Consider the following 25417-nt stretch of genomic DNA (forward strand, 5'->3'; position numbering starts at 1 on the left):
TACCCACTGTCTTGCAAAAACCTATTTTCAAAGTACTGTTAAAATATTTCAGTACTGCATTGGGGTGGTTATCTACCATAGATGACACAATAGGATCATCTGCCCTTGCAGATGCTTCTTGATGGGAAGGGGTAAATGACTTAATTTCCGTGTCTTGAGCAGCTTAGCGGAGAGTGGTATCCTCAAGGTGACTGTAAAAATTGCTCAGTCCGGTTCATATGAGAACCAGATTGATAGATGACTTGCACTGTCAGGCAACCCTGAGAGACCATAAGCGGGTGTTGACAGCATCCCATCAGTACTTGTAGCAACAACTACGAGATGCCAGCATGTTTTGTGTGTGCCAAGATTGCCTGAACACAACTGATGGCTTTGCACTTTTTGCAATTGTAGCAGTTAATGTGTTCAGAATCCTGGGTTGTAGTTCACTGAACATGAGTGAGTGAACCAGAGTAAGTGAATAATTTTCTAGTCCACTCTGCCATTCATTCCTATTGCTGTGTGCCATTTCCATGAGAATTTTCACTAGAAAGAATGGAATGGAACAAAGAAAGAGCCTCTCGTTTCATACTCTCGTGCACATGGAGATTGCCTTCTCTACTTCATTGCTTTATCCTAAGCACTGAAGAGAAGATATTAGTATGCATACACAGGATTTGTTACATTTGCATAGCAAAAAATCTCATACAGAATAACAAACTATAAATCTTGTGTAGCTTCACTTCAGAGATGTGTTAAGAAATAAGTGTACACTGCACACCAGTCACAACTGAATATGGTTTGCTTGCATCTGCCTACCACTTACACCTGAGTGAGTGCTGCTTTTGCTAATGTTCATTCACTCATTGTTAATATCCTTACAGAGTGAGACTACATTCCCACAATTTAATGAATGAAGTTAAACTTTGGATGTATGCAGATTTTTGTAGAATATTGGTGCTAGTGTCTTTTTATTTCTATTTGACTAACAAAGGTCACACAGAAATGTGTGTTCCCCTCTTAAACACGCAGTGAGGAGTACATTCTTCAATAACACACCTAATGTCGTGTATTAGTCACAGATTTCAAATGTAGTTGTACTAACAGCCAATTCTACCAAAAAATAAATGAGACTCATTTGTAGGCAAATGGTACGTATATGAACAGTCCAACAAAGCTTGAAAATAGGATTGCGGTGGTAAATACTTGAAGAAAGATTCCATTTTTATGATATTTACAGTGATTATGATCACAAGTTCATTGAGTCAGTGAGTGAATTTTATTTATTTTGCATTTTTCAGACGGACGGTTATGATTTTGCAGGAAATATTAGTGCTGTATTTGGGCTCGTGGATTCTATAACAGATTCTTGTGTGATGACCATTTTCAAGAACAATCATTTCTTAACAACAAAGAACAGCAGCATACACTCACAGCAGTTACTTTAAAAATGTTTTGTGATACTGGTGCTACAGCAGTACATGAGTGATTTAATGATAAGATATGTACAACTTAAAAATTTGCCATCACCTGAACTGAAAATCAGAAAACCGAAGAGGAAACATACTGCAATTAATCACCTACTGAAAAAACCAAAAAAATACCACAGAAGTGTGAAGCTGTTACAAACTTCAAACTAGTCATAGAAGGGCTTGTAAGATGGGTGAGGAGAAAACCTTGCAAGCTGTGTGGTGGTGGTGGTGGTGGTGGTGGTGGTGGTGGTGGTACGCTAAGAGAGGAAAAATTGAGAATATGAATAGATATGTAAAAAGGAAAGCTTCCTGTGTCAAAAATAAAAGGGACATTTTGCAATATATTGGGTTGGTGCACAAGTTCATAGCATTTTCCCATACATTCAATAAATACAATAGATACATATAAGAGACTTTAGTCATCAATAGTGTTCTCCTTAACTGTTTACAACAGTCTGGCAATGCTGGGGTAATGTTTAAATTTCATGATTGTAGAAATTGTCTGGTTGTGAGGCGAAGAATTCATCAAGCCATTTCAGAGTGCATTTTCATCCGGAAAGGAATTTTCGTGAAGGTTCTTCGATAGAGAGTGGGAAGGGGAAAATATGAGGATGCAGAACGACATTCCAACCCAACTCCTGTATAGTGTTTTTTGTCAGTCTAGCAGAGTACGGGTGGTCATTAGTGTGGAGTAGCATCACTTCTTCTGGTTGTCGTTCCTTTATTGTGTCTACATGACATCTCGGAAGTTGACAATAAATGTCAGCAGTGATGGTTACACCATGGGGGAGTAATTAGTAGTACACCACACTGTTGCGGCTTTGATGGATGCGTAACATTAACGTTTGTGCATACACACAAGTCTTTGTACAGGGAGTTGGTGCTTTCTTTGGGCTCGACCATTCCTTTCTTTGTATGTTGGCATAGACACCATTTCTCATCACCAGTAACAATACAGGATAAGAATGGTTGATGTTGTTCCGGAGCCAGTTGATGATGAGCAGACAGAGATGCCCTTTCTTTTTTCTAATTTTATTTATTTTTTATTTTTTATTTTTTTATTAACATACAGCGTACAATACACACACACACACACACACACACACGCACACACACACACACACACACACACACACACACACACGATTTTCGACCCTTCCTCTTTGCATGCAAATGTCGTAAGATGGAATGATCACAGTGTGTCACATTTGCCAGTTATCAAGTACACTGATGTAGATCATGGTGTGTTAATGCATTTAAACACTCATCAAACCCCAAAGGTTTTCCTGGACATGGAGGGTTACTAATGTCAAAATGCTCCTTCTTAAAACAAGAAAACCCATTTTCTTGGTGTGCTCTGTCTAATGGCATATCCCCATACATGGCACAAACGATTCTGGCTGCTTCCACTGTTATCACCCCTCTATGGAACTCAAACAGAAGAATATGTCAAATGTTAAGATGTCTCCACTTGGCCCACTATTTTCTAGCATCCACAGTTCCATTAACTCTGTCCAAATGACAATATGTAAACTCAAATAGCAACAGTGAACTATAAATAAAAACTAAAAATTGATAAATAAACCTTCAGCAAACAGAATACCTATGTGCAAAACAAAACTGCTCGTGAACTAGTGCACCATCCTAATAGAAGCTAAAAGAACATTGTATGTTAAGCAGCTCCTGTTTTTCTTCCGATTATTCCAAGGCACTGGCTGATGTGCATTGCAAGAGTGAAATGTGTTAGTGGCCTGTGTTTAGAAAAATCTCTCTAATATTATTTCCTAAATCTCAAACTGCATATAAATTTTTATGAACATTGGGTAGTGTGCCACCAGGGCAGTCTAAAATAAGACAATTGATTGATAACACAAATTTTCTACCAGGTTAAAAAAAAAAAAAAACAAAAAAAACTTTCCAAACAACATAGCTAGAAATTTGTGGCACAAACTTATTCAGGAAGGGTATGTGTAACATCTTTTGATGAGAGATCCGTAGTGCGGCTTTCGGAATACTCGAAAGACCTTGATTTAGTAGAAGGCATAGAGGACTTGGGTGCTTGAGGAAGGAAACTGCTCCCTGCAGATTATGCACATACCTTTGTGTTCAGAGGTACTACTGTAACTGAAAACTGGTTAATATGTTTTGTCTACTTCAGGAGTAAAATATATGGGTTTATTAGGACACTTACAGGATCTAATGATGTTACATCTGCACTCTGCAAACCGCTGTTTAGTGCATGGCAGAGGGTGTGTTCCATTGTACCAGTTATAAGGATTTATTCGCGTTCCATTCATGAGTGGAGTGCTGGAGGAATTACTGCTTAACACTTTCAAGACTGATCACTTAGGAGAATGTTGGGCCTAGGAAACTGGCCATTTATGCTGCTGTTTAATGCATTTCTGCCACATGTGTAACTGGTAATGTATACCAAAAATGGCCTAGCTTAAAGATTTAATTACCATATTTACTTTAGTTCTTTGAGAGGATACATATTTTGAAATAATTGTGAGAAAGTACAATCATCTTCCCAAGAAAAATGTTTGGGGTAACTTAATGAGCAATTTCTTTGTTACGATGTTCCAGACTTTCTTGCACACCCAACAAACATGACATATTTGTTGCAGAATTATAGCAAATTGCGAAACCCAATCAATACACAATGAAACTGCATCAGTGCAATAGTATTGGTTCAGCGATTCATGACAGCAGCTGTTATGTTTGCTAATGTTTCTTTGGAAATAATTCAAGAAATTGCAACAAAAGGCAGTACCAGTCAAGGGGCAGGTCATTTAATATCCATACATTGTTCTCAAACAAAATGAGTCCAGTTTTTGAGTAATAGATAGCTCGCACATTGAGAAAATCATGGCCTGACCTATACTCGGGCATGGTGTTTTAACATAAAGTTGCAGCCTGAGCTATGCCCAGACTTGGTTTCCAACGTGTTAAATGCCTCTGTGTGTGTTGTAATTGATCCAATATTTTCCTCACAATCCCTGTGTGAGTGATAAGTAGGGGTTTGCAGCATATTCCTTGACTCATGATTACGAGCCAGTTCTCGAAAATTTGCAAATAGGCTCTCTTGGGATTGTTTGTCTATCTGAAAGTCTGCCAGTTGAGTTTCTTCAGCATCTCTGTGACTCTCCTACAGGTCTGTATGGTCACCGCAGGCTTCAACAGTATTCCAATTTGGGTTGTACAAGTGATTGTTTATAAATATCCTTTGTAGACTGATTGTATTTCCCCAATATTCTACCAATAAGCAGAAGTCAATCATGTGCTTTACCCATGACTAAGCCTGTGGGATCATTCTATTTCGTATCCTACAAAGTGCTACACTCGGGTATTTGAAAGAGTTGTCAGATTCGAACTGTGACTGACAAGTATTGTAATCACAGACTGCTATGTTTTTCATTTTGGGAAGTGCACAGATTTACATTTCTGAACATTTAATTTAAAACAAGTTGCCAATCTTTGCACCACATGGAAATCTTATCAAGACCTGACTGAATGTTTATGCAGTTTACCAAGAGGTCCTCAATCCGGTCACAAATTTTGTTTGATGCCCTATATGATCATACTTTTGTCGATAAGTGTGGATGTGGTACTGAGTCAAATGCTGCTCGGAAATCAAGAAATACTACATCTACTTGACTGTCTTGATCCAAAAGCTTTCACTGTGTTACATGAGGAAAGTGTGAACAGTGTTTTACATGACAGATGTTTTTAGAATCCGTCCTCAGTGGTGTGGAGCAGGTCATTCTGTTTGAGATATCTCATTATGTTTTGAGCTCAGAATATGTTCTAAGATGATACAACAAATCAATGTCAAGGATATTGGGCAGTAGTTCTGTGGATCACTTAGACTACCCTTATTGTAAACGGGTGTGACTGTGCTTTCTTCCAGCTGCTGGGCGCGGTTTTTTGATAAAGGGCTCTACAATAGATAAGAAGTAAGAGAGGGGCTAACTCGGCCACAAATTAAGTATAGAATATGACTGGAATTCCTTCGAGGACACCCCCCCCCCCCCCCCCCCACCCTTTGTGAGTCCAGGGGTTATAATGGGCCTGAGATATTCCTGCCTGTTGTAAGAGGTGGCTAAAAGTAGTTGCACACGTTTCAGCTATAAGAGTTAAGGTCCCATTGTATGGTTTGACCTGCCACTTTCAAAATTCTACGGAAGTGTGGGCCATATGGAGAAGAACACCTTACATGGTGTAAGAGCTATCATAGTGCCCTTAAATTCGATTTCCTGAATCTCTTGTCATGGCTTTGCATCTCCACCTGCGATTCAACTATTTGGGCCAGGACACTTCCTGGGGTATGTCATCTTCTTCCGTTGTCTCCTGTCCTCTTTCATACCCATGACAATATTGGATTTCTCTGCACTCAATAGCCAGTCCATTGTAGTGCCCACGTATGCCAAGGAGTAGATGCCTGTCTTCTTGGGGCATCAGGACTCCCGGCATCAGCCATCATGCCAGTTGGCCTGTGCTGTGGCTGGGTGGTGCCCTTGGAGAGAGCCCCTGATCAGAGTGGGTGACATCAGGGCAGATGACCTGCAATGAAGTGGACTAAGTCATTTCTTGCTGGAGATGGTACGGCACCAGCAGTCTCTAAGAAGGGCAGGATCAAGTACACTGCAGAGAGGTATGATCCTAAATCGTTTCCCTCCCTTGCTACACCGTGGGAGGAACGTAGGGCTATAGAACGGAGAGAGCCATGTTCGCCTCAGTTTTTAGTCTGTAGCAGAACTGATGGGGACTCCTTTTTACCTATGAAGCCTCAATTTTTTGTTGAACACCTTGAGGATAAGTTTGGAGAAATGACAGCACTGTCAAAGATGCAAAACTGTGCAGACTTGATTCATACAGCATCCCCAGCCCACTCCTGGGCATTACTCGCCTTTGACAAGCTGGGTGATATTCCTGTTTCTGTCATTCCCCATAAAAGCCTCAACTTGGTCCAGGGGATTATTTTCCATTGTGATCTCCTCTTGCAGTCCGACGACGAAGTCCGTGCCAATTTAGAACGGTGGGGTGTTCATTTCATCTGGCACGTTTACAGGGGACCCAAAGACAACAGGTTTGCTACTGGTGCCTTCAACGTGCCCTTTGAGGGTGATTATTGCCTGAAAAGGTCAAGGTGACGGTTTACCGCTGTAACGTTAAAGCATATGTCCCTCCCCTTATGGGGTGCTTTAAGCTCTAGAAACTTGGGCACATGTCTTCCCACTGCACTTCCAGCGCCACATGTCGAGACAGCGGATGTCCCCTGCAACCAGGTACTCCATGTGCGCCTCCTCCCACTTGAATCAACTGTGGGGAGCACCACTCCTCCTGCTCGCCAGACTGCCCAGTACTCCAAAAGGAGTGGAAAATCATGGAGTAAAAGATCCTGGACCAGTTGACTTACACAGAGGCTAAACATAAATCTGAAAGATTACACCCCATCAGTTGACATCAATATATGCTGCATCTATGTCACCATCGTCGTCCCAAGTGCCAGTGGTTTCTCACTGTGTCATGAACAGTGGGCCATCTGGGCTACCAGAACACATCTGACCCCTTGGTGATAGGAGGCAAATCTTCCTCCGTTGCTCCTAAGGCATCTACTTCGGTACTTTGGGAGTAAGGCACCCCCCCCCCTCCCCCCAAAACGCAGGGTACATCGATCTCCTCCCCCTGCCGGAGAAGCAACAGCCTCCTCTGGCTCCTCTTGTGCGGATGGGGTCTCTTGGGGCCCTCTCTCACAAGATCTCCACTAATGCCATGGCGGTCACTTGCCAGTGGCTCAAGGAGCCAAAAGCTGCTGGATGAAGAGCTTCACGGTCTTCCTCCGTGCCTGAAGCTGCTTCGGAGAAATCTTCCCAGCAAGTCTCTAAATTGAAGTGAGACAGCAAGCAAACTAAGTAGTAGTCTGCTAAGAAACAGGACCCTCTGGTGGCCCCAACACCACCACTCCATATCAGTTCTGCATCTGAGGATGCAGTGGAGATCTTAGTGTCCCCTGCCTATCTGGATCTCACTGATGCCTCATACACCATATAAATGGTCACAAATACTCAATTGGTGGCAGCAGGTGACCTTAAACATAACCTGCCTCCTTGCGTGCTTCATGCCTTCCCAGCCTCACGATAATGTCATTCTCCAGTGGAATTGCGGCAGTTTTTTCCACCACCTGGCTGAGCTACGGCAACTGTTAAGATTTACACCTGCTTTCTGTATTGCCCTCCAGGAATCTGGTTCCCGACAATGCAGACCCCTGCGCTCTGTGGCTATAAGGGATATTGCAGGAACAATAGCAACTATTATAGAGTGTCAGGTGGAGTTTGTGTCTGTCGTGAACTCGGTATGCAGTGAACCTGTGCTCCTTCAAACCCCTCTTGAAGCTGTGGCTGTCAGGATACGGACGACACAGGAAATAACTGTCTGCAGTACCCCTGAATGTATTAGCTGCACTGATGGATCAACTCCCTAAACCTTTCCTACTTTCGGGAGATTTTAATGCTCATAACCCCTTGTGGGGTGGCACCGTGCTTATTGGCCAAGTCAGAGATGTCGAACCTTTACCGTCTCAGTTTGACCTCTGCCTCTTAAATACAGGTCCCCCACACATTTCAGTGTGGCACACGGCACACATTTGGCCATTGATCTCTCGGTTTGCAGTCCTGTCCTTCTCCCATTGGAGAGCACATGATGACCTGTGTGGTAGGGGCCACTTTCCCATCTTCCTGTCACTGCCGCAGTGTCAGGCCCACAGATGCCTGCCCAGATGGGCTTTAAACAAGGCAGACTGGGAAGACTTCACCTCTGCTGTCACCATTTAATCTTCCCCACATGGTGACACAGATGTGGTGTTTGGAGCAGGTAGCTACAACGATCATCTCTGCGGCGGAAAATGCCACCCCTCTTTCTTTAGGGTGCCAGACAGTTTCTTGGTGGTTGCCTGAAGTAATTGAGGCAATTAGAGAATGTTGGTGAGCTCTACAGCACCATAAGAGGCACCATTCTCTGGAGCACCTCATAGCCTTTAAATGGCTCTGTGCCTGCGTTCACCAGCTTATCAAACAACGGAAACAAGAGTGTTGGTTGAGATAAGTCTCGACCATTGGGTGCCATACATCACCTTCCCAAGTCTGGGCAAAGATCAAACAAGTTTTTGGATACCAGACCCCCCAACAGGTGTTCCCGGTGTTAACATAAATGGCGTTTTATCTACTGACACAAACATGATTGCCGAGCACTTCGCTCGCGCCTCTGTGTCGGAGAATTACCTCGCAGCCTTTCGCACTCTCAAATGGCGGATGGAAGGGAAATGCCTCTCGTTCACAACATGCCACAGTGAACCCTATAAAGTCCCATTTACAGAGTGGGAACTGCTCATTGTCCTTGCACATTGCCCTGACACAGCTCCTGAGCCAGAGTGGATCCACAGTGAGGTGATTAAACATCTCTCATCTGTCTGCAAGTGACATCTCCTCGTGATCTTCAACTAGATCTGGTGCGATGGTGTCGTTCCATCACACTGATGGGAGAGCACCATCATACCAGTGCTCAAACCCGGCAAAAAACCCTTGATGTTGATAGCTATCGGTCCAACAGCTTCCCAAATGTTCTTTGTAAGCTACTGGAACATACGGTGTATCAGCAGTCGGGTTGGGTCCTGGAGTCAAGTGGCCTACTGGCTCTGTGCCAGGGCGGTTTCCACCTGTGTCGCTCTGCCACTGATAATCTTGTGTCCTTCGAGTCTGCCATCCAAACAGCATTTTCCTGATGCCAACACCTTGTTGTCGTCTTTTTTGATTTACAAAAAGCGTATGACACCACCTGGTGACGACATATCCTTGCCACATTATACGAGTAGGGTCTCAGAGGTCTGCTCCCAATTTTTATCCAGTCTTTCCTCTTGCTTCTTATTTTCTGTGTCCCAGTTGGTGCTTCCCATAGTTCCCCACATATCCAGGAGAAAGGGGTCCTGCAGGGTTCTGTATCGAGTGTATCTCTATTTTTTAGTGGCCATTAACTGTCTAGCAGCAGCTGTCGGGCCCTTCGTCTCACCTTCTCTGTATGCAGACGACTTCTGCATGTTGTACTGCTCCACCAATACTGGTGTTGCCGAGCGGCACCTACAGAAAGCCGTCCACAAGGCGCAATAATGGACTCTAGCCCATGGCTTCCAGTTTTCAGGTGCAAAGTCGTGTGTTATGCACTTCTGTCAGCGTCGTACCATTAGTGCGGAACCAGAACTTTATTACTTACTACAGTGAGGGGATCGTCAGTAAGGTAAAGTTCTGATTCCGTGTTAATGGTACGACACCGTCAAAAGTGTATCTCACTGTAGTGGAGACACACCTATTTTTAGGACTGGTTTTTGATGCCTGGCTTCCTGACCTTCAGCAGCTTCAGCGGAATTGCTGGCAGCACCTCAGTGCCCTCCATTGCCTGAGCAACACCAACTGGGATACATATCGCTCTGCCCTGCTGCAGCTCTACAGAACCCTTCTTCAATCCTGCCTTGACTATGGGGGTCTGGTTTATGGTTCGGCAGCGCACTCAGCATTGCGTTTACTCAATCCAATGCACCGATGTTGGGTTGGACTAGTGACGGGTCTGGTGACCAGTGTCCTGGTGGAGACCGGAGTCCCACCATTGCAGGTCAGGCATGCACAACTGCTCACCAGTTACGTTGCACATGTCCGTAGTTCTCCTGCACATCCAAATTACCATTTCCTTTTCCCACACATGGTGGTTCATCTCCTGCATCGACGACCCATGTCAAGGCTCACAATTGAGTTCACATCCGATCCCTTCTATTTGAACTGGAGTCCTTGCCTTTACCGCCTGTACTTGAGATCCATTCGCATACACCTCCATGGTGTACACCTAAGCCGCAGCTTCACCTGGACCTTTCACATGGCCCAAAGGACTCTCTGCTATCACTTCCTATCGATTCATGACGTCCCGAGGCCATGAAGTGGTTTACACCGACAGCTCAATGGGTGATTGTCACATCAGCTCCGCGTATGTCCGTGGAGGACATATTGAACAGCATTTCTTGCCCTATGGCCCCAGTGTTTTCACTGTAGAGATGGTGGCTATATCTCGTGCACTTGGGCACATCGATTCATGCTCCGGGGAATCGTTTCTTCTGTGTACGGACTCCTTGAACAGCCTACATGCTATCAACCAGTGCTACCCTCATCATCCTTTGATAGCGACCATTGAGGAGTCTATCTATGCCCAGGAACGTGTTGGTAGTTCAGTGGTGTTTGTGTGGACTCCAGGACATGTCGGAATCCCAGGCAACGAACTGACAGGCTGGCCAAACAGGCTACAAGGAAACCATTTATGAAGATCGGCATTCCAATAACTGACCTGCATTCATTTTTATGCGGCCTGGTGTTTCGACTTTGGGAGACTGAATGTCAGTCTCAGTGTGCAGAACAAACGACATACCATTAAGGAGACTATGAATGTGTGGCAGTTCTCCATGCGGGCCTCTCGCAGGAACTCTTTTACTCTCTGCTTGCTCCGCATTGGCCACACTTGGGCAGCCCACAGCTACCTCCTGCGCCTCATTGTCGATGTGGCACCCGGTTGACAGTGGCCTATATTCTGGTGCATTGTCCCACTTTCACTGCCCTGCGACGAAATTCTCAGTTACTAGACTCGTCAAATAAAATCAGGAGCAACAACGCCTCATTGGCTGATTTAATTTTACGTTTTATTCGTGAGGGTGGGTTTTATCATTTGATCTAAGTTTTAGTGCATGTCCTTTGTCCCTATGTGTCCTCCACCCTAGTGCTTGTAGGGTAGAGGTTTTAATGTGTTGCAGAGTGGCTGGCTTCTCCTTTTTGTTATCATGGTCAGCCTGCCATGGTAATCTGTTTTGTCGTTTTAATCTCTTCTACCTGTTTCTTGTGTTTCTTTGGTTTTGTTCTATCTTTTGTCCATTTAAGTGTTTTTCGCCCTTCTGTCATTATTGTGGTTTTTTCCTTTCTCTTCGTTTTGTGTTGTCGGTCTCGCTTGTTTTATTCTCACCTTTGTGGCATTGTTTTATTTGGAACAAGGGACTGATGACCTAGCAGTTTGGTTCCATTCCCTATCTTTTGAATGAATGAACGCATCTACCTACCTACCTACGAGCCCTGGAGGTTTGTTCAGTTTTAACAATTTCAGCTGTTCCTTAACACCACTGACACTTAAGCTTCCTTCACTTATCTTTTCAGTGGTATAAGGATTAAATTTGGGCAATTTGCCTGGGTTTTCCTTTGTAAAGGAACATTTGGAAATGTTGTGCATTTCAGCTTTTTCTTTGCTACCCTCTATTTCATTCCTGTCCCATTTTCAGTGCCAGTAACAACCTTTACATATGAGCAGAATTTCTTTATATTTTGTGAAATATCACTAGCCAGAAGTCTGCTGTGAAGGCTTATGCATTGCTCTCTTGACAGCCAAATAGGTTTCATTCACCACCTCTCTATCTATAGCTCTATGCTTCGTTTTACATCTATTATGCAGTACTGTGCTTCTGTAGCAGTATCTTTACAGTGACCATATACCATGGAAGGTCACTTCCATTATGAACTGTTTTATTGGGTACATATGTTCACTGAAAGGTCACATATACTTCTAATCTTCAGCCACAGTTTGTGTGTATACTCCTATCCTGTGCTGAAAGTTCGTAATTTACACTACTGTCTCTGTATCTGGTTTACAAAACTTGTCTCGTCTTGGTTGTCATTTGTATTTTAACAATTATTGTTGCCACAACCAAGCCACTGTCTCTGATAACAGTTTTGGTGTGGACTTTCTATAAGGGGCTGTTTGTTGCTGTTGAATCAAATACATTTCAGTCATGAGTGGGGTTCCAAACTATCTGTTCTATGTAGATTTTGAGGGAAGCCATTTAGTAATGCATCACAGGATGTCTTGTCATGCTCACCACTAGCAAAACTGCAATTTTCTCAGCTGATTGTTGGATGATTAAAGTCTCGCCCAGTGATTACAGTATGATAGGGGAAGTTGCCTACTAGTGAACTGAGGTGTTCTCTAAAGTCTTCGGCTACATTGGGAGGTGATTCTTTCGGGCAGTAGAAGGATCCAATTATGAAAGGCGTTCAATAAATAATGCAACACATTCCTTTTTAGAAACCAAGTTGATTTTCTTCGGGATTCCAATACTCAGTATTGTTCTCCACTCGTTCCTCTACAAAACCCTATTTTTCAATGTAATCTCCATTCAGTATGATGGTCTTTACCACATTACTGGGAGGGTTTGTGTGCTTGGATGGTACCACTGTACTGGCCGATGTTGGAGCCAACATTTTGCTATGTTAGTAACCTTCCAATCATCCATGTACTGCTTCCTGTGGAGTGCATCCTTCATTATGCCAAACACATGGAAGTTGGAAGATGTGAGATCTGGGCTGCGGAGTGGATGAGGAAGAACAGTCAAGGAGTTTTGTGAGCTGCTCTAGGGTGTTGCAGACTTACGTGCTGCCTTGCACTGTCTCTGAGAAGGAGAAGCTAATTTGCACTTCTGTGATGATGAATGTGCCGAAGATCTTTCTTCAATATCCTGAGGCTAACACAATACACTTTGGAAGTGACCGTTGCATTGTGGGAGAGGATATCAAACATGATAACCCTGTCACATTCCCAGAAGACTGTCTCCATGACTTCAGTGGCTGAGGGTGCGGCTTTGATCTTTCTCTTCGGAGGCGTGGCATGGTGCCACTTCATGAATTTTTTTTCTTTTTTCCCACAATCAGTTCTGAGGAAAATGCTGCAAACTGAGTGCTTCTTTGAAACTCCATGTGCAAAGCTGGTCTTACCACCTTTCTCTGCCAGTTGCAGAAATGCCCCTAGGGGGCTTGCCGCTCTTTGGCAGGTATGTGCATGGCTACCATGGGGCTCCAGCCTTTGCAGCATCTGTTCCCTTCCGTGCTGCATGCCTACCCTCGTGCAATTATTTTTCCCCTCCTTTGGGGAACATGACTGGCATGTTATTGGAAATGTGTTTTGCGTATTCAGTAGCTGATATCAGAAGTCTCTCCACTGTATTTTGTTCCTACTTTCTTTTTCTGTTCCCCTTCTCCTATCCTTCCTGTGCTTCAGCGTTTGAGGCTCCTCCTTTGCTCCTTCATCCCTGTGCACTCACGAAGACCGGCCCGTGCATCTGACGCGTAACAGGTGACTCGGTAATGCGTAATTCCCAGTCCCGGGTTGACGGGTAGGGATCCCACATACCCTTCGGTAAAGACCAGATCCAGGGAGGGGTGGTTGTATGAGCTGCTACCTTTCTAAATTGCTGATGGGTCCCTCGGTCAGGTGTTCGGGAGGTGTGACGTGAAGTCTAAGGCAGGTGTACCCTCTTTTGAGGGGGATGGTCCCAGTTGGAAGGAGCACGCCAGCAGAGGTGCTGGCAATCGTGGGGGATTTTCTCGGCAGTGAGCCAATCATCACCTCAGTCTACATCTAGTAAATGTAAACTGAATGAGGCTAAAGATTCAAAGATCCTCCCAGCTGTGCCACTGTTCCTCATGGTTTCACGTACTGAAGATAGTCAGTCCTTTGCAACGGTGAATCCATTTCTTACTCAAAAAGGTGTTGATGCGATTGCCAGCCAGGCCCATCGAACGCTGAATTTTTCCCGCGGTGCTATTTACACTGGGCTGCTAGATTGTCTGACCAAGGCAGAAATCCAAATGTACCTCACTGATCAGTGTGTCATTGCAGACCATCAGGTGATGAAAAAAGTAGATGCATCCTTAATGCCCACACACCTTTGATTCAGTGGTGCTTCTGTTCAAGATGAAAGCAGGCTATGAAATTACCGCAGTAGGACTGTACAATCCGAACATGATGTGCTGCTACCAGTGTCATTGTTACAATCACACTCGAGAATCCTGTAGACGTCAGGCCAAATGTGTAACGTGTGGTAGGGATGTTCGCAAGGGCAATTGTCTGCCTCCTCCCTGCTGCATCAACTGCAGTGGTGACCGTGCTCCCTCCTCCCACGATTTCCCCATGTATCTCGATGAGCGGGCTGTTCAAAAGATCTGGGTAAAGGAAAATGTGCCTTACACTGGCACTCGCAAGTTGTTGGCTACTCGGAAACCCTGCATTCTTCCATCTGGCACCTACAGTACTGTTCTTACCACGTCCCACTCCATGAAGGACATTGCCAACTATGGTTGTTAAATTGTCTTGTCATGGCAGCAGCCCCGTCTCCTCATCCAGTTGTGCATAAATCATCAAATATTCGCCTCTTGGGGTGAAGTCACCTGCTACACAGCTGGCAGGCCAGAAAGGATCGAAGGAATACTCCTGCAAAGACTTCCTACATCCATCCTGCCATCAAACATTTGTGTCTGCCTTTGCCAACCGGAAAGGCTCCATGAAGTGCAAACTTGGAGATCCTTTCTGACAGTGTCGCCAAGTGATACCCTCACTTGGCTGACCTCAGTGTCACTGGTGCCCACCACCAAACGCTTTTCTGCTCTGGACTCAGCAGACTGACAGAAGGAGAATGCCGAAGTCTCAGTAGACCTCGTAGAGCAGGATCCTCATGCCTCTGTGCTGTGTAGCAGTGAGTCTTCAGAGGTGGCACTCGGCAGCTGCCGAGGTGACACTCCTTCATTTTTCTCCTCTTTGTGACTCTCCTCCAGTGAAACATTTGTGGCCTTTGATCCGCCAAAGAAGACTTATGGCTGCTGCTAGAATTGCAGCATTAGCTTGTACACTGCCTCCAGGAAACAAAATTGCATCCTCATGACAGCTTTCAGCTCTCAAATTTCTTCCCGTTCTTGTTTGACCTTCACCAGTTTCCAGCGTGACAGTAGCAGAGGGTGTCATAGTGGACCCTATTGCTAGCTCAAACAACTTGGGCCGCCATTTTGCAGAGATTTCATGCTCCTCCCATTATCACCCTTCCTTTGTCCGTTGGAAATAAGCAGAGGAGGCTCTTCTCAGAGTACTGAGTACTACAATGTTGCCTTTACTATGATTGGGCTAGATCGTGCTCTCGCTACATCCTGATCCTTGGCCCCAGGGCCAGTCAATGTTCACATTGAGATGTTGGAACACCTTTCTCTAGTGGGTAAGCACTTTCTCGTTTGTGCATACAACCACATCTGGGCAGAGGCATATTTCCCAGAGACTGGTGTGAAGTTACTGTCATACCTATACTTAAGTCCGGTAGCGACAAACATCTTACTTCTAGCTACTGCTGTATTTCTGTCTCCAGCTGTGCTGCAAGGTGATGGAACATATGATTCATGTCCAGCTGGTATGGTGGCTCGATTCCCACAATTTACTAACCTCTGCACAGTGTGGATCTCGAGTGGGCGGGTCTGCAATTGAGCATCTCCTCACTTTGTCCACCCTTGTCATGAATGGTTTTATGTGAAAATCCCAGACTGAGGCCATGTTTTTCGATTTGTAGAAAGCCTAAGACATTTGCTGGAGGGGTGGTATCATTCACACTCTCCACACATGTGGCTTCCATGGTCGCATGCCCCATTTCCTTCAGTAACGTTTAAAAGACTTAGTTTTCAAGGTATCACCATTAACCCTGTAATGGCCTGTCTCCCGCCGGGCATCTTGGGCTCCCTTTTCGTTTGCCATCTATTGCAATTTTCCATGGACCTGTCTCATTGAACCACATCTTCAGTGATATCTCAATCATCCTTACTCGTGGACGACAATAGCTTGCGTTTTTCCACTCAAATAACCTTTTGTATGAATTTCTGGCAACCTGCTGTATGCAGTTCATCAGTATTCTGTGTGTCCTCAGTGGTACTTCCTGGGGAGCAGATCGGACCACTCTCCACAGTTTTTACGGGTCCCTTATCTGTTCGAAACCAGGCTAAGGGTGTTTTGTTTATGCATCTGAAAGTCTATCCCCTGCCTCCCCACCATGCTGTATCCACCATCATGGTATATGTTTGGCCACTGGTGCCTTTTACGCTAGTCCAGTTGAGAGCATGTATACAGAAGCTGCCAAACTACTGCAATGACTTCTTCTCAGCAGATGTGCGTGCCATTTGTCTGCCATGCATGGCCACCCATCCTAAGCTGCCTCCTTAAAGGACTCCTTTGATCGCCACTTCTGTTATCTCCTGCAATTTGCTTTTAGCACTTGACAGCTTAACTTCACACTGCCTGCAACATTTCCGGTGGATGTGAACCCTTCACCACCTTGGATTCGTGCAGCTGCCCGTGTTCACCTTGGCCTTCATTCGCTTCCTAAGGACACTACTCCAGCTTCGTTCTATCACCATCAGTTTCATGACCTTTGCACAGAACATCGCGATAGTACCTTTGTGTATGCATATGGCTCTTGGACTGACTGTGGTGTCGGGTGTTTCTTCGTCATTGGCACTGTCATATCAGCTTCCGGAATACTGCTCAGTATTCGCAGCAGAGCTCTTCGCCGTGTATCAGGCCACGGAATACATCTGGCGACGTGGTCTTTTCAACTGCGTCATCTGCTAATATTCTCTCTGTGCCCTTCAAAGCATATGTGTGCCTTACACCATCCATCCCTTAGTGCAGTAGGTCCAGGAAAGCTGTCATGTGCTCACTCTTGATGGAGCCATTGTGATGTTTATTGTGGGTTCCTGGTCATTTCAGTTGTACAGGAAACAAAGCCATTACGTTGTTGCCAATGCTGCAATCCTCGTACCTCAGCCCACTAGTTATTATATTCCCTGCGATGTTGGTGTTGCTGTGTGTCAGCAGGTGGTGTCGCTTTGGCATCACCACTGGTCCTCCCTTCGTGGTAACAAGCTCCGGGTTATTAAACCTCTCGCAGCAGCTTGGATGACCACCTCTTGGCTCTCCCACCTTGAGGAGATCATTGTAGCTATGTTGTGTATTGGGCACTGTGTTTTTAATCATTGCCATTTATTAAGTGGTGTTCCCTCACTACCTTGTGCTCATTCCTTTCAACTTCTGACGGTCTGTTATTTCCTGACAGAATCTCTCTCTCTATCTCTCTCTCTCTCTCTCTCTCTCTCTCTCTCTCTCTCTCTCTCTCTCTCTTTTCTAAACCACTTACGTTCTCATTTGTGTTTGCTGTCTGAGTTACAGACTGTTTTAGCTAAGATCGACAACATTTTTCTTTTTATCTGTCGTAGCAATATGGCAAAGGACATTTAATCTTTAGTTCAGGACTGCTGTTTCTCTGTGGCATGTTTTATAGAGCTTTCTCCACATACCTGTTTTTAACTGTCTTCTCTTCCGTCGATTGGGATTAACATGTAGTCGTTATTAACTCCTGTCTTTGTCTTCTTGTTCTGCAGTTCTGACATGGGCGTGTATGACCCTAGTTGTTTTTGCACCCTAAAACAAAACACACACACAAACAATTACTGAAATGATCTCCTTGGAGCCCAGATGATGAGCATTGCTTGTTCCAACGTGCGCTGCAGCCTCCAGTGGGTTGCAACCTGTTCTCTCAGTGGCTGCCCAAATAGCCCCTTCACCATGCTGAATAAGGCCCCTAGGCATACACACTGAGTGCACCTGATGTTCCTTCCTTTTCTTGCTGCCATTTCCATAAGGTGTACCCTTATGTGCCGTACATTGAAGCTGGCAATATTTAATTGACCCCTATTCTTTTGTGTCTGCCGCCTTTCGCCATGGGACAAAGCAGGTTTCTCCAAATAGGTGAAATGTGTCCCATTGGGTCATTTTCAGTGAAAGCCAACAGCACAAACTTGTTGGTTAATGTTATGGTATAACACCGTGAGTACTCCCTGGTTCCTGTACACGACTCTTTAGATCTACCATTGATGTGCCACTTGTGGTCAAGTGGGTGAGTAATGACAGATCCCATGCTTCGTGCAGAGCCGGCAGGGTGCACAGGACAGAATAGTACTTGAGGTACCTTAAGTATCACAGGTACGTGTGTCGCAGGAGCTCTTTCAACATACTGTTCTACTTGACCAGGATGACAACCTGCTCCAACCCATTTCATAATTTTAACATTTGACATTTCTAAGATCACAAGGCACTTTCAGGCTTGGACGCCAAATGGTTTTGTTACATGCTTCCCATTTCTGAATAGTCAAATGCACGAGCCACAATGCACCCCCATTGTGAATGCTGTTCTCTAACAATGCACGAGTTGGTTGACATTCATAAGCAGCTGGAAACCCTGTCAAATGATTGACATGAGGTCATCCCTTCTCATCCCGTCTGATAGGTCGCTGGAGTTGGTTGATGTTCATAAGCAGCTGGAAATCGCTCTGACTACTGTCAAATGATTGGCAGAAGGTCTTCCCTTCTCATTCTGTTTGGTAGGTCACCGCTGACCTGCAGTTCTCGGAGGCCTTTCTGAAATCTACCCCTTTTTGTAGACCTCTTAAGTCCTTTTCCTTCACCCATATTCCTTTCCCTTCAATACTTCTGCCAGAAAGAGGAACCACTGGCTCAGATAGCTTGTATAATTATAGCCTCCTTTTATCTGTGCGTGTTCTGCTGCCGCATGGTAAGTAGAATGTTTACCTATCCAATTAAATTATATTATCAAAAAGTAATTGTTTTCGTTGTTGATATATTGAGGACGTGTAAGCTGTGGAAGTTGCTGTGTCTGTATTTTATGGTCGCTGGAGGGGTAGAGAAGCACCACATGAATTAAAATTTTGTCATTCTAGCTTGCTTTTCCTTTTGACACTGTTTACATCTCTATTGCTTGTTTGTAGTACTTCAGATGCATTTATTTGTCAGTTCCCCTCTTTTCCTCATCATTTCCTAGAATGTCATCAAACTTAGGTGACCAAAGCAAAAGAAGAGTTGGAATTGAAATACTACTCCTCAGCAAACAAAAGTGGACTTGACATGGCTCGTTCCTAGAACTTGAAGAAAATCTGGTTGTCTCCTCTTGTTTTTGTTTCCAAAATATGACTTGGTTATCTGTCCTTGTCACTTTGTGTTGAATAATAGCAACTGTTTTGTATTTCGGGAGAGTATAGGCTGAGTACACCCAAAATACAACACTAGACCTTGTTTTACTGAAGATTGTGGTCAATTCAGATTTCGTTTTACTTTGTTTTATTGTCAGTTTCCCCACTGAAATGTAAAATTGGACATAGAGATGACATCCTCCTCTCTGTTCAGCACATGGGATACCATGGTTCATTCTATGCAGAATGCAGTAACAGTTGAATTTGAAGCACATTTTAAATACATTGTTCAGTTAGTCTGGGGTCTGCCAAGTTTGTTAATTGTCTTCGCAAATGATAACCTATGGTTTTTCGCCAGGGTTTCTGTCAGAGATGTTACTAGACCACTTACCAGTTGTAAAATTACAAACTGTGTTGCTAATTGGTAAAATAAGTTGTTCTACATCAGCAATTTCATTGCTTACCTGATAAAGTCCTTCCAGATGTTTGCCTTCGTGTATTTGTAAACTACTGGTATGAAACATTTACTGCCAATTAAAGAAAATATTGTTATCTCATACTTCACTGATTAGAAGGACTGTGTTGTTTAAAGTTGCACCCACAACAGAAATCTTCCAGTTTGTCACTGATTATAAAATATGCACCAAATGAGTTACATGTTTTACAGCTAGTTACAGAACAATCAAGAATCCCTAATTGTTTCAAGGTGATCAGCTTCCTTCCTTAAAGACCTTGTTTCTTTGTCACCAAATCCTAAAACATTTCAGAAGTAAGATTATTTTGATTTAGGGGCCATTCCCCTCAGTCAGACTATAAAATAAACAATTTTTGCAATTTTGTTAGAAAAACTAATAAAGCAATCAGAATTGATCTTTTTGCACATTATTTATTGATACATTAAGCCTTCCATCTGAGATGTGTCCATGACGAAAGTCCTACAGTCTGCAAATCTTACTTAAAATTAAAAAGGGTTCTTAATCTATAGAATATTTCACATGGAGTAATAGCACAGTTTGTTGAAATTTGAGAAAATAAAATTTGGATGTTTGAAACACATGCAGTTCTGGCATACATTTTTTGTTCAAGGTTATTTGTGATTACCAATGAACATAAAATAAAAAAAATTGCCTGTTAATCCTTACGGGACTGCCAGAAGAGGAAGTTAGCTAAATTTCAGAGAGATACCTTTATTAATGTGTCTGTAGTTCATTCAGTCAGCTTGAGATACAGTTTATTTCAAGTTGACGCAGTGGATTGGGGCCTCACTAATAAAGACATCTTTCTGAAGTATGACTGAATTACTCCTCACAAATGTCTGCAAGGAGTAACAGGCTGATTTTCTTAGTTTGACTTATTTATAGGTTATTTGCAATAAATGACCAAAACCATGTGTGAAAACTAAATTTCTGTTCCAGATGTCAACTTTTTCAAATTTTGAAGAACTGTATTATTACTCCATGTGCAATATCCCGTATATTAAGAACATGGTGCTTTTTTATTTCAGATGAGATTTAAATACTGCAGGACTTGAGTCATGGGCACATCTCATTTTGGATAGAGAAATGTTAACTCCATGGGTTGAAGGGTATGGCGGGCTGTGGGAGAGGGAGAGACTTAATGATGACCGAATTCCTTAAAAATTCAGAAAATGTTGTCAAAGAATCACTAAATAGTACAGAAAGATTTATGTTGATTGTGTCATTGGTTTTTCAAAAAAATAAATGGTAAAAAGAGCTAATTTCATAGGCCAAGTGAAGGGAATGGACTCTTAATCCCATAATTACTCAGAATTTTCTTTTCAAAGCAATGTGAATCCCTCATATTGTTGACATTCATTCGCCCTCTTTATACATTCCAAGCAGATAAAATGCTGTAACAAAATTTTGATCTTAGTTAAATCAGTTGGCTTTGTATCTCGCACACGATTGAAATTTACATTGTCTATGTCAGTTTATTGCTTTGTGTAAGACACTATTATTCGTCATTTTTCTGTCTTCCAGGTAAATCCAGATATCAGAAATTTTGCTGTTGTACACTCTCCACTACACATTTGTCTGGTTCTTTTTTTTTTGTGAAATATAGCATGATTTTTTTCTGTAATACACATTCTAATATTTTACTCTTCTTCCTCATCACAGCAATGTAAGTTTCTTCATTCTCATCACTGTCTTCAGAAAGTGAACTGTGTTCCAGGTTACCCCCTGCTGTAAAAGTACGAGAATTCTCCTCCCTCTCCTCAGTCATGGCCAAAGCATCTCTTGTCACAATCTCCATTATTACACCCATCTTCTTTGTCAGCAAGTTAATAAACCAATAAGAGTGTCTGAATTTCCTGAACAGCCTCTTCCATGTATAGATGGCATATTTTTCTCACTGCTATCCTTCAGAAACAAATTTGGCAAAATCGAAGAACAAGCCTTATGTTTTCCACAGTAGTATATGTGTGTCTGAATTTAAGGGAAAATGAGTATTTGGAGACTGTACATAGTAAACAAAAATAGTTGCAGAAATTTCTAGGTGTGTGGAGGGTTCTTGCAACAATTTATTTATTTATTTCTAGATTATGTAGTAACCTGAAAGACACATGAAATAAAATGCTAATGGGTAGTTAGACAAAATTTATTTGTTCCTTCTCTCTCTCTCTCTCTCTCTCTCTCTCTCTCTTTCTCTCTTTCTCTTTCTCTCTCTCTTTCTCTCTCTTTCTCTCTCCCATAGATACAGTTTGAATAATGTACCATTTGTACCGTTCACAATAGCAGCAGTACCGAGACACATACTCCAACACAGGAAGGTTGAAGGGGTGGCGTAAGTTGAGAGACCCATGCAGCTCCCTTCCTTTCTGAGAAAATAAATGACTTCTCATCTGTTAGAACACGTTGAGTAATGAGGGTTACCATTTGCATGAGAGGGTATAATAGTGCCACAATCTCCAGATAATGCCTATAACATCTGGTGTTCCCCATTGCTTCATACACTGGAAGTTCAGCCAGAAGTCTGTTAATGCTGATTATTACTGCTGTTCTAGCTGTAGAACAGTAACAAAGTCTCCTTGCATTCCCTAGATATCTTTCATCAAATACTAAATTGAACATTATGAAGACAAAGAGACCTGAATATGACCTACAAACCTAAAGCTGTGATTGTAATTGCTGTTAAATTTATCAGGCACTTTGCTACAAAAGGGCAATAGCTTGTCAGAAGTCCATTCCCCATGTGTTGTGACTCTCTGGAGCATGACACCACAATTGAAGCACATAAGTATGAGGATACTTTACAAAAATTGAAGAGTGCACTCAAATGAAAATGCCCAGGGATGTTGATGGACAGCATCATTCTGTTGTTTGATAACGTCCTCCCACATGGTTGTTTAGACTACCTTGTAGAAGTATTGGTGGGAAGTTGAGAATAATGTGATTTGTTTTCAAAATCATTCCTGTTGTGTGCTGGGTAATGTAGTTGTAGTTGTAGCTGTAGAAGCAACAAAGCTATTAAGTCACTCTTATTTTAAGTAAGAGCTGTTTAAAAATCTTTGTTGTATGTGGTCATGAACATTCTCTGTCTTGCACACTGGTGCAGGAGGAATTTTTTGTGGTTAACATTATCTTGTGACTGTATTTTATTACCATAGATTTTTGCTGAAAAATAATGTGCTGGAAAAGAAATGGGTAAATGTGATAGTAAATTATTTCCAACTAAATACATTCTTCACATTTGGGAGCCAAAATTATGTCTGAAGTGAATGACAGGTGATTACTGTGTCATAGTATCTTCTCTAGTATTTAATGTTGGCTGTGATACTGAATCTGGGAATCAAAATATTCGTGGCTAATCACTTGGCTGTATTTGGACCCAGAAAGGTATCCTAGATGGGTACAAAAGTAGTGCCTTTTGTAGAATTCTTTTAACTTGTCAACCAAACACTTCATTGTATATTAACAGGTTTCTAACGGCTTTGGATGACAATCTAAGTGTGAAGTAAATATACTAACTTCCACTTCTTTTACGAGACTACTAACTTGACATCACACACACACACACACACACACACACACACACACACACACACAGAGAGAGAGAGAGAGAGAGAGAGAGAGAGAGAGAGAGAGAGAGAGAGAGAGAGTCTCCATTCTGATTTTCCATTGATTGAATGCATGTAATGATTCATAGGAACATAATTGTTCTTTAAAAAAATTCCTTGGTACAAAATAAGTTTAATTTTTTCAGATCATGTCCCATATGCCGAGTAGAGTCTCCATTTGTATGCCCTAGTTCTTTCTGGGTTGAAACTCCTGAGGAGAAAGCAGCAGTCATAACTAACTACAAAAAAGCACTGAGGTAAGATTTTTATCATTTCTTAAAAATTAGTTTATGCAATGTAGGATTCACTTTTCAGATAAGTAAAATTAGTTTGTTTGCACTAAAACTTGCAAATTGATGCACAGCCATATGTTCACCCAGTGTTCACAGAATAAAAAGAAAGTAACCTTTGTCCAAACTTTCGTCTATCATGAACAGGGTGATTAGTTTTGCGAGTGTTAAAAATTTATCAATTACTGTAGTGGATTGACGTCAGACAATTGCTCATTGTCTGCAGTTGTAATGACGGAAATAACTTGCAGTAAGATTGTGTTCTGATTCTTTGTCGTCTACATTTTGATTGCTAATGATCCTGAGACTTTTAGTAATTTCTCATGACAAAGGTTGTAATGACCAGTTACAGGATGTATGTAGGTGGAAAGCAGTGTCTGTCTGACGAGCACTTAAATTATCCCCCAGTGAATGTTTGTTGGAAACATGACATACCTGTTTATTCAGATTTCAAGAAATGTTATATTTTGTTCTAGGTGGAGGTCTAGAGCTTCTATACTCTATTCATCATAAGAATAAACCTGACGTAAACGAACGCGATTATCGGTCAGAAGTAGTGGCACACATACACTGATGTTGTTATCCTCTTGAAAGTGGGTCATACTTAGGTATTAGATATATTATTACTGAATTACGTTAAATGAAACTTTAAGATATTATAATATATTAACAGCCATCAACATTTTTCTTACTCACACTTTAGCTTTGTAGTTTTTATTTCAAAAATAATGTCCAGTCAAACTGTTTTGCTCAGATTGTCGCGCTGTTAATATGCAGTATGAAAGTGGCTGAGGCTGGTTCATGTTCCATTGTGAATCACGTGTTTGGAACACAGTTAAAAAGTGCTGAAAGATAGGTTGTTGTTAACATTTTTCATAAATTTACAGAAACAAATTGGCTTTGAAGTTTTCAGAGTTACTGTATTTGATACAGTTGAGGCAGTTGTACGCACAGGATGTGTAGCGGAATGGGCAGCATAGGACATTGATAAACCAGTGCAGTACATGGACAGCTGGTCCAAGTGTCACCTAAGTGTTTTTTAAGTACCTGCATCTCATAGTTGTAAAATTCATTATTTTTTATGAGCAATGCACTATTTCTTGTTTCTAATTACATATTGCAGACAATTCCTGTTCTCATTTCAAATATGAATTCTTTATCATCGATATTTTATGAAAGATGGTTAATATTAATAAAGGTTGCTTACATTATGAAAACAATTTAACTTTTTAGGGCAAAACTGAGAAACCTATTTCTTTTTATTTGGACTGTGTCCTTTGTTCCTTACCACAGATGTAGTGTTTCACAAACCAGAGTGGTAAGTGTCCTGGAAACATGAAAAACAATTGTTTTCACAATATTGAGCACCATAGAAATGCTGCATTTTTACATTAATCATTGTACTACAACAATATGAACTCAACAGAGAGAACTGACCTGCAGCCAAGTTAAGGGATTTGGCCCAAGAAATAACAAGACTTCTAAGCTCTCAGACATACTGGAACTAATGAATGCAGCATTTTCATGTCACTCGAACGCTGGCAGAATATAGAATGACGTGTCGCAAAATAAGAGGAGAAAATGCGGCGCCTGGATGGCTTCGTGGATTCTGTTGTTCGACTCTCTATTAATGTAGCATATGTCAGTTCCAGAAGTGAAGTATATTTCTTTGATTCC

General features: G+C 42.5%; 1 protein-coding gene across 1 annotated transcript in view; it reads left to right on the forward strand.

The window, feature by feature from the left end:
* The window catches only part of LOC126298615 (probable E3 ubiquitin-protein ligase makorin-1), a 124463-nt gene that overhangs the window by 50449 nt on the left and 48597 nt on the right, over positions 1-25417 (forward strand). The window contains exon 7 of the mRNA XM_049990021.1: positions 23597-23707. Coding sequence (XP_049845978.1) covers positions 23597-23707 — 111 coding nt within the window. The remainder of the gene's footprint in view (positions 1-23596; positions 23708-25417) is intronic.

Source organism: Schistocerca gregaria, chromosome X (assembly GCF_023897955.1).
Source record: "Schistocerca gregaria isolate iqSchGreg1 chromosome X, iqSchGreg1.2, whole genome shotgun sequence".
Taxonomy (NCBI): Eukaryota; Metazoa; Arthropoda; class Insecta; order Orthoptera; family Acrididae; genus Schistocerca; species Schistocerca gregaria.